The sequence below is a fragment of the Peromyscus maniculatus genome, chromosome 1 (assembly GCF_049852395.1).
Source record: "Peromyscus maniculatus bairdii isolate BWxNUB_F1_BW_parent chromosome 1, HU_Pman_BW_mat_3.1, whole genome shotgun sequence".
NCBI classification, from domain to species: Eukaryota; Metazoa; Chordata; class Mammalia; order Rodentia; family Cricetidae; genus Peromyscus; species Peromyscus maniculatus.
The window spans coordinates 35,403,433-35,413,992 of NC_134852.1; the positions used below are offsets into that span (position 1 = coordinate 35,403,433).

The 10,560-nt window shown below is 52.1% G+C and overlaps 1 protein-coding gene across 1 annotated transcript; it reads left to right on the top strand.

Annotated features, from left to right (window-relative positions):
• Positions 1–1,244: 1,244 nt before the first annotated feature.
• On the top strand, positions 1,245–10,065 carry LOC102918242 (homeodomain-interacting protein kinase 4). The gene is made up of 4 exons (XM_006995823.4): positions 1,245–1,997; positions 7,111–7,467; positions 7,914–8,789; positions 9,572–10,065. Exons 1-4 carry the CDS (start codon positions 1,533–1,535, stop codon positions 9,749–9,751), a joined length of 1,878 nt encoding a protein of 625 aa, XP_006995885.1. The 5' UTR covers positions 1,245–1,532; the 3' UTR covers positions 9,752–10,065.
• The last annotated feature ends 495 nt before the right edge of the window (positions 10,066–10,560 follow it).

Sequence of the window (10,560 nt, forward strand, 5' to 3'; positions counted from 1 at the left end):
AGAGGAAAGTGACTGACAACCTTTGCCAATTCAAAGCTGAACAATCCTTCAAATTTCCTGCTTCACTGAAAAATCTGCCAGATATTTTAGGCTTGTAGGCTGAAGATGTTGAAGATGCCCCAATGTTGCAGAGGAACTTTGGGTGACTGTCCAGGTAGTCAGACATCTCTGTCACTTCTAGAGTTTTGGAAGTTGCTTGCAATGCAGTTCCTGTTTACTTTGATGGAGTTGAAGACTAGTTATAGTTGCAGTTTTTCTTAGTTATGATAGAAAGTAAATTAGGCATAACACTTTGGATTCACTAAGATAGGATAGCTAATGGAGTATTTTCTTTAAATCTGCCAGACACAAGTGGACTGAACTTGTGAATGTAATCCTTACTTGATAATTGTTCTTATTGTATACAGTCTTACTATGTCTAAGTTAAAACCCTTTCTTTTTATTTAGACAAAAAGGGGGAAATGTTGTGGGATATTATTTTAACCATGTAAAGATGTGTTACATTTGTTTCTGCTGCTTTCGTTAATGGTGCAAAGACATGTTACATTTGTTTGATTAAATAAAATTAACCTGAGTTCAGGAGGCTGGGTCAGCAACTAGCTGACAGGAAGTGATAGGAAGGAATTAAGTATAGTGACGGTTCTTTAGTGAGGGCTGAGTGAAAGGACACTCCTTTCTTGGGAGAAGTTTAGCTATTTGCTCTTCAGCCTCTCTGAGCGAGCAGAATTTCACGGCAATCTTTGAATCCTGAGTTCTCAAGACGGTTTCTATAGAACTGCTACCTTTAGCTGCGGAGCTGCAATGCTACTTGGGACAGCAGTTGCTGAAGGTGCAGCCACTGTGTTGAAAGCAAAACAACAACCATTCTCACACAGAAGCTTTCTATGTGAAGACTCAGGTCTGACACCACCCATTCCCCTGCTCAAAGCCTTCCACGGCTCTCCAGCGTCTAGTTCAAACTTTCTAGCCTGCATTCAGTGCCTTTACCATCTGGATCTTACCCTATCCATACACCTCCTCTATGCCTTACCACACACACACACACACAAAACTTGGGAAATCTTTCCACATTCTCACACGCCTATCAGCCTGTTCCTATTTCCGAACACCCAAGGTCAACGATTAAATATCCCTGAGTCTACCCTGTCAGCTTCTCTAGGGTTCCATCAGTGGGTGGGGGAGGGGCCCAGCCTGGCACCCCACCCCCCATTCTAGCCTAGGACTCAGGTCTCTAACAACAGAATCAAAGCCACTCAGCAACGCTGGAATCCATTCAGGGGGGCCTGAGCCCCCTCATCCCAAGCCAGGAGGGCTTTGGGGGGAGGGGTGTAGCCCCTGGTAGACTCATTGTGTGGCCAAGAGGGTCAAGGGGTGCCAGGGAGGCAGGGGCTAGCCTCATCGGGAGAGACACGAGTGTGGTTATCTTTCCCCCGCTAGGAGGACTGAAAGACCATCATCAGGGTGGGACGTCTAGGCAGCCAAGCAAGTGGTTCAGGGGAAAGGGCAGAGTAGTGACTGGCAGCCAGGGCACCATGGCCACCATCCAGTCAGAGACTGACTGTTACGACATCATTGAGGTACTGGGCAAGGGCACCTTCGGAGAGGTGGCTAAGGGCTGGCGTCGGAGTACAGGTGAGATGGTGGCCATCAAGATCCTGAAGAATGACGCGTACCGAAGCCGCATCATCAAGAATGAGCTGAAGCTGCTAAGATGTGTACGAGGCCTGGATCCCGATGAGGCCCACGTCATCCGCTTTCTTGAGTTCTTCCACGATGCCCTCAAGTTCTACTTGGTGTTTGAGCTCCTGGAGCAAAACCTTTTTGAGTTTCAGAAAGAGAACAACTTCGCACCTCTTCCTGCCCGGCACATCCGCACTGTCACACTGCAGGTGCTAAGAGCACTGGCCCGGCTCAAGGAGCTGGCCATCATCCACGCTGACCTCAAGCCTGAGAACATCATGTTAGTGGACCAGACCCGCTGCCCCTTCAGGGTAAAGGTGAGTGAGGCTGCCTGGGAAACAGCTTTGCTCAACCTTGCCTGGGATGCTCTGCCAACATGTGGGGCTCCCTGGTCAGTTCCACGATGTGGCTCTGAGGTGTCCCTGATTCCCGAGCTGCCTGTCCTTGCTGCTGCTGTCTGGCACTCTTCCATATCCCATCCCAATTCTTTTGTTTTGTTGTTGTTTGTTTTTGTTTTTGAGACAGGGTCTCATGGCACAGGCTGGCCTTGAACTCGCTGTGTAGCTGAGGATGACTTGAATTCATGACCTACCTGCCTCTACTAGCCAAGTGCTAGGATTATTGATTGGTATGTGTCACTACAGCCAGCTCGTTTTGTTGGGTTTTGTTTTTTGGAGACAGGGTCTCATGCAGTCCAGGCTGGTCTGAATTTCGAGTGGGTCCCTCCTCCCAAGTATCTGAATTACAGGAATCCACCACCATGCCTGGCTTCTCCATCTCATTTCTGAGGTCCTCTCTGTCAAAGACTGGAGGTCTTCTGTGTTTCCCCTCCAGGCCCTGAAGTCTCCCCAACCCTGTTCCATCCAGCTTCCCTCCTCTGGCTCAGGTCAGGGCTGACACTCTAGTCGGGGAGACAGTACTCGGGCCAGGAGTAAAATGTGTCATGGGAGTGAGAAGACAGAGCAGGAGGGGAAGGATGTGGGGTATTGCTCAGGTGTGGGATGGGGTGGAGGTTGAAATTTGTAAGAGGTGGTCAGGGAGGTGGCACCTGAATGAGTCTTGAGGGTTGGAGAGGGCCATGAAGAAGGGAGAGGTTCCAGGTAGAAGGAACAGCCAGCAGAAAGGCCCTGAGTGGAAGCGTGTGGTGCTGAAGTATTCTAGCAACACAGGGGAGTTCTGTGGAGCTGAAGGAGAACGAATGGGGTGAAGAGGGAGGAAATGAGGTAAAAGAGGCAGGGGCGGGGTTTTGCAGGGCCTCATAGGCGCAGTCAAACTGGTTTTACTTTTATTTATATTTATTTATTTATTTTTGATACAAGGTCTCACAAGGTATCCCTGGCTGGCCTTGAACTTGCTATGTAGACCAGGCAGGCTTCAAACTCATGGAAGAGTCTCCTGCCTCTGCCCCCCAAACAATGGGGTCAAAGGCACACACCGGCATGCTGGGCTCGTAGATGAATTCAGAGCAGGAGGGCCTGCTCTGACTTAGGCGTTCATTTTTTAGGGGGAAGTAAGATCAAGAAGCCAGATAGGGTGACCCAAGTAGGAGACGCGGGTAACAAGAGGTAGCTGGGGTATGTGTGGATTCTGAGCAGATTTGGAGCTAGAGACAACAGAATTCATTGGTGGGTTTCACAGTGTGAGGGAGGCAGGCTTCAGGGATACCTGGGTGGCAAAGTGCCCGTTGAATGAGGACCTCAGTTCAGGTACCACTTCTACCACTCTCTACCTTATATCAAGATAGAGAGTGGCAGAAGAAGGCTAACTTCTGACATGTGTGTGCATATGCACACAAACATGTACACACACACACTCACAGCTAAGAAAAAGAAAGGCCAGTAAGCGGGCTCAGCCAGTAAAGGTGCTTGCTTGCCGCTAAGCCTAAGGACTTGAGTTCAATGCCCAGGACCCATATGGTGGAAGCAGAGAACTGACTCCCAAAAGGTGTCCTCTGACCTCTACACATACGTGATTGCATTTGCACCCCCTGCCCAAATTAATTAAGTTTCAAAGAGAAAATGCGTGAGGGAGAGCTGGGCATGGGGGCAGATATCTATCGTTCTAGCACTGCTGAGGAAGAGGTAGAGGGATTAGAAGTGCAGGGTTGTCTTTGGCTGTGTGGCAAGTTCAAGGCCAGTCTACACTATTTGAGATTCTGTCTTAAAAAAAAAAAAAAAAAAAGCGTGAGAGAGGAAGATACGATTCACCTTGGACCAGAACCTGTGGGCCTAGGCAACTGCAAGCTAGGTGGCTCTAGCCTCTGCTCTTGACCTGGGTGGGCCCCTGAGCTGTCGTCTCCTCTTCTCCTGCAGAGCCTCTGTGGCTCATCCACCTACTCAGATATCCCTCTCTGCCTCCTCCGTAAGAGCTCAGGCTCCTCTGCCTGCTCATTTGTCATCAAGAGCCTGGTGATGACTGAGCAGTCAGCACCCAAGGGCGGGGCTGGACCAAAGCTGCCTCCACTGGGTCCTTGGCCTCTCCCAGCTCCCCACTGAATGTCAGAGACACAGAGACCGGAAGAGATGGGTATTTCTGCCCTGAGGGATGGAAGGACAGAAGAAGAGATCTTTGTAGATCTAGCAGGGCTCACACAGCATCTGGGGGTCACTGGCACCCCTACAGTGTTTTCAGAATGAAGGGACCCCACAAACTCAATGCCCAGTGTCTCTCAAGCTCTCGGGGATTCTGAGTCCTGACTAGTAATTATTCATGATCAGCCTTGTGTGCAGGAGGATGAGGGGTGGCCGAGTGCCAAGCCATGGCCTCCACTGAGTGAGTCACGGAGTCAGTGAAACCAGCAGAGCGCCACCTGGTGGCGAGGGGGAGAGACAAAGGCTCCTGCCCACGGCCCATGGCATGCTGAGGGCCTTCAGGGTGCTGACAGTGCCTGAAGATGATAGAGGGACTTGGCTTTCAGGGTGGTTCCCTCCCAGTCTATAACACAGAAATGAAGACAGAGACTCTGGGAGATGAGCGGTTAGCTGTGAAGAGGCAGCTGGGGAGAGAGAAAGAGAGAGAGAGAGAGAGAGAGAGAGAGAGAGAGAGAGAGAGAGAGAGAGAGGAGACCCAGAGAGGAGCTAGACCTGGTAATGCAGGCCTGTAATCCTAGTTCCTTAAGGCTGCTGAAGCAGGGTTATCATGAATTCAAGACCTGCCTCAGGAACTAAGAGCAGCCTCTGCATAAATGTCAAAGGCCCAGTGTGCTGGTACATGTGAAAGCTGGAGGGTCAGGAGTTCAAAGTCACCCTAGACTACACAGTGTGTATGGGAGACACAAAACCCTATCTCAAAGATCAAACACTATGCCTGGCAGGGTAGTGCACACCTTTAATGCCAGCACTCAGGGGCCAGAGGCAGGCCGATCTCTGTGAGTTAAGGCCAGCCCGGTCTACAGAGTGAGATCCAGGACAGCCAAGGATATGTAGAGAGACCCTGTCTCAAACCAACAAAACAAAACCTGAACACTGATTTAGGTTTTTAAATTAGTTAATTAATTAGGTTAATTAACTAACTAAATACGTTTTTAAAAGGTCCAGAAGCTGGCTAAAGAGAGGCTCAGTGGTTAAATGGCCAGACTGCTCTTGCAGAGAACCCATGTTAGGTTCCCAGTACCATATTGGACAGCCCACAACTACCTGTAACTTCAGCTCCAGAGGCATCTGATTCATCTGGCCCCAGTAGATTCCAAGGGTGCGCGGCGCGCGCGCGCGCACGCACGCACGCACGCACGCACGCTCGCACGCACGCGCGCACACACACACACACACACACACACACACACACACAAGACTAGGATAAAAAATAAAACTAAAAAACTCTTATGGGGGCTGGAGAGACGACTCAGTGGTTAAGAGCACTTGACTGTTCTTCCAGAGGTCCTGAGTTCAAGTCTTAGCAACCACATGGTGGCTCACAACCACTTGTAATAGGATCAGATTCCTTCTTTCGGTGTGCATGAAGACAGAACATTCATATACATAAAATACATGAATAGATAAATCTTAAAAAGAAAAACACTTATAAAAAAAGGTTGGGAGCCTAGCTCAGTAGTAGAATATTTACCTGATATACATGATGCCTTAAGTTCAATCTCCAGTACCATGGAACACAGATACTCAAAAATACTGATTGGTCTAAAACACCCACTTGTTTATCATTCACTCTTTCCTGGGCCCTACAATGTGCCAGGCACTGTTCCAGACCTCTAGAGACACAGCCTTGAATGAAATACAAAGCTCTTGTTGGACTGGAATTTTATTTTTTAATTTAACTCATTTATTTTGTTTTTTTGAGACAGTCTCTCTGTATAGCCCTGGCTGGCCTAGAACTCACTCTGTAGACCAGATTGGCCTCAAACTCACAGCTCCTCCTTCCTCTGTCCCCCAAGTGCTGGGACTAAAGGTGTGCACCACCACCACCACCACCACCACCACCACCACCACCACCACCACAAGGCTAATTGAGTTTACAGGTGAGTGCCTGTGCATGTATTATGGCATTCCAGGAGAGGGCTTTGATTCCCTTGGACATAGGGTTACAGACAGGTGTGAGCTGCCATGTGGGTGTTGGGAATCGAACCTGCGTCCTCTGCAGAGCAGCCAGTGCTCTTAACCACTGAGCCATCTCTCCAGTGGGTTAAATGCTTGCTGCACAGAAGCAGAAGATCCTAAATTCAGATCCCCAGCACCATTAGCTCTGGGCTTGGGTTTATAAAAGCAGGGCTGAGGGCTTGTAAGGGAAGACAAGAGGGTCCTAAGAGCTCAGTGGCCTGGCAATCCTGCCAAAATAGTGAGTTTCAGGTTCAGTGAGAGACCCTGTCTTAAAAAGTAAGGTAGAGTGGTAGAAAACGCCTGACATCAACCTTTCTCCTCTACATGTGCACACGCAGGTGATGACACCCACCCACGTATGCATGTGCCCCACCCCACATACAAGTGAAATATGGGGTATGTGAAGTATTAAAATATGGTAGCTGGGAGCCTGGCTTGGCTATGCACGCCTACAATCTCAGACCTTGGGAAGTAGGGAATGGAGAACAGGAGTTCAAGGTCATCTTGGGCTACATAACCAGTTTGAAGTCAGCCTAGGATACCTGAGACCTTGTCTCAAAACTAACCAACGAAGCGCAGGGGACATGGGAGAATATGTGCCTACTATATACATGGCTCTGCACTGCAGGGGGGGGGTCCCCAACTATTATAGGCCCCAGTTCAAGCACAGAGAATCAGAGACACAGAATCAGACCTAACATCTAACCCAGAAGCAACAGCTAGAGGACAGAGACAGGGACATTCATAAGAAAGGAATCTCGAAGGCACAGAGCTAGACAGATCCAGGAGAAATGCAGGGATGAGTCCCAGGAGGGGCCAGAGTCTGGTCACCCCCACCACTCCACCAGCCCACCCACCCTGTGTTCCATGCCCTCCACAGGTGATTGACTTCGGCTCGGCCAGCATATTCAGTGAGGTGCGCTATGTGAAGGAGCCATACATCCAGTCCCGCTTCTACAGGGCCCCAGAGATCCTGTTGGGGCTGCCCTTCTGCGAGAAGGTGGACGTGTGGTCCCTGGGCTGCGTCATGGCCGAGCTGCACCTGGGCTGGCCTCTCTACCCGGGCAATAATGAGTATGACCAGGTGCGCTACATCTGTGAGACGCAGGGCTTGCCCAAGCCCCACCTGCTGCACGCCGCCCGCAAGGCTCACCACTTCTTCAAGCGGAACCCCCACCCTGATGCCACCAACCCCTGGCAGCTGAAGTCCTCTGCCGACTACCTGGCTGAGACCAAGGTATGAAGGGGACAGGCAGGGTGAAGACAATCTGTGCTGGCGGTGGGGGAGCTGCTGCTCTATTAAGAACAATCTAGGTTAGACCCTGGGGGAGGACCAGAAATTTGGGAGTTAGTTGTCAGATCTGGCTGGTAAAACAAATCTGGTGGTCCAGCAAATCTGAAGGTCACAGCCATGTCTCTGGGTCGGACTGAAGGTCTAGGTGAAGTGTGGAGCCTGAGTTAGGGGACAGGAGGACCAAAGAGCAGAAGCCCATATCCTCTCCCTATGACAGGAGAGCTATGGATGAGGAACCCAGGATCTGGTATGAGGGGCCAGGCTGGGCAGCCCACGCAGCAGGAGACCTGGGCAGACGTCAGGGGGCTCCTACTTGGCTCCCACAGCAGGTGATTTTTGGAACCCTGAGTCTAGACACATCCCCACCTGGCATCCCCCTGCCCCACCAGGTTCGCCCACTGGAACGCCGCAAGTACATGCTCAAGTCCTTGGACCAGATTGAGACAGTGAATGGTGGCGGGGCTGTGAATCGGCTGAGCTTCCCAGACCGGGAGGCGCTGGCCGAGCATGCCGACCTCAAGAGCATGGTGGAGCTGATCAAACGCATGCTAACATGGGAGTCTCACGAGCGCATCAGCCCCAGCGCGGCCCTGCGCCACCCCTTCGTGTCCATGCAGCAGCTGCGTAGCGCCCACGAGGCCACCCGCTACTACCAGCTGTCTCTCCGCGGCTGCCGTCTGTCCCTGCAGGTGGACGGCAAACCGCCCCCGCCGGTCATAGCCGGCGCAGAGGATGGGCCTCCCTACTACCGCCTGGCCGAGGAGGAGGACGCCGCAGGCCTGGGGGGCATGGCGGGCATGGCGGGCATGGCGGGCATGGCGGGCGGCGGGTCCTTCTTCAGGGAGGAGAAGGCTCCAGGGATGCAGAGGGCCATCGACCAGCTTGATGACCTGAGTCTTCAGGAGGCCCGACGGGGGCTGTGGAGCGACACACGGTCCGACGCGGTCTCTGACATGCTGGCCCCACTCAAAGTAGCGAATACTGGCCATCGAGTCCCTGATTCAGGCCCGGAGCCTATCCTGGCTTTCTACGGCAGCCGCTTGACCGGCCGCCACAAGGCCCGCAAGGCCCCGGCAGGCTCCAAATCTGACTCCAATTTCAGTAACCTTATCCGGCTAAGTCAGGCCTCCCCAGAGGATGCTGTGTCCTGTCGGGGCAGTGGCTGGGAGGAAGGAGAAGGCCGTGGGGCCTCCACAGAGCCATCTATCATCTCACAACGGGAAGGAGATGGGCCCAGCATCAAAGACAGGACCATGGACACTGAGGTAAGCAGGGTGCACAGACTGGCACCCAGCCGGGGTCTTGGCCTCCCCTAGAGCTTAATCTATGGTGGTACACAGGCAATAGGGCCATGGTTCCTACAGCGGTAGCTTTCTGTCACCTCACATCCAGGCCCTAGGGTTCAGTAAACACTGACTTCCTACAGAAGGAAACAAGGTTCAGTTCACATTAGCACCCTCGGGACAGCTCAAGGCTTATACTAGCTCTAAGGCTGGGACAGAAAACAGGCACCTAGTGACGGGCCTGTTAAGAAATGGGCAAGGTGCTGGGTGGTGTGGCGCATTAGCTGTAATCCCAGGAAGTAGAAACAGGAGGGTCACCTCAAGGTCGAGTTTAGTTTGGCCTCCATAATAACACCCTACCTCACAAAACAAACACGAACACCTCCTCTTTGCCAATAGGGCTGGGGATTTAGTTTTGCAGTAGAATCCCTGCCTCGTATCCACCAGTGAGGGGCTGGGGACTCTCCTTCAGTGGCAGGTAGAGTGCTTACCGACAATCCAATGTGAGGGACTGGGGCTAGAATTTAGCACTAGAGCATTTGCCTAGAATCCCCCGGTGAGGGGCTGGAGGTGTGGCCCAGAGGCGGAGCATTTGCCTAGCATGAGCCTGGTCTGCCCTGGCTCCTATCCCTAATACTGCACTGTGAGAAAGCCTGCACAGGAAGTGAGGGCCTTCATGCCTGCTTACCCCTTCCAGTAGACAGGTACACACCGCAGCAGGCACCCACACTTCTTGCTGATGTTCCTCTTTCTCCCCTCTACAGAGGTCAGGCCCTGAGCTCTTCGATCCAAGCAGCTGTCCTGGAGAGTGGCTGAATGAGCCAGAATGGACCCTAGAGGGCATCCGGGGGTCTCGAGCTCAAGGGCTCCCCGCCCGCCATCCCCACCCACATGGGCCACCCAGGACCACCAGCTTTCTGCAGCATGTTGGAGGGCACCACTGATGGGGACCCCATCCCGATTGTTTTCTGGGGTCTGAGCTAGCTGGGCTGGCATTCCCTCTTGCTTTGAAATGGCTCCTTAGAGCCATTCTTTGAACCCACAGATTATTCTTACAGAAAAATAGCTATCCAGAATATTCCTATTCCCTGCCCCTGGCAACATGCCTATATCCCACCTTAAATGTTGGAGGCCTTTAGTGTCTGGCCTGAGGCTCTGAGGCCAGTGAGTCAGGAAGAGGACCACACCTCACTGGCCAGGACCGTGCCTGGGCCCACTTGCCTCTGTGTATTTCAATAAATAACTGTTCCAAACCCTGCTCCTGCCTGGTACAACTGCGTGAACCTGTACTACCCATGCGGAGCCCTGCTGGCACCCACGGTCTGCCTCTGCCAGGCTGTGACTGATTGGCTACTGGCTGAGGTCAAAGGCCCAGCTACTATGGCACTGGAAGAGAAAAGCTGTGCTGGGCACAGTAACCTGTTATTCCCTAAATAAACTAAATGAAACTTGGCATGGTGGAGAGGGTTTGTAATTCTAAGTACCCAGGAGACTGAGGCAGGAGGAGAATTACAAGTTCAAGACCAGTCTGGGCTTACAGTGAGACCTTATCTTAAAACTAAAAGGGGGAGGGGGAAGAGCCAAGGGCTTGGCCTCTTGGGAATCTACCCTCAGAATGTTCTCTGTTGGACACAAGTTCATCTGAGTTTGCAAGCACCACTGACTAGTCCTCTGTATCTGTGATAGGCTTGGCATGCTCGCTCGCTCGCTCGCTCGCTCGCTCGCTCACTCACTCACGCTCAGGACATGCTAA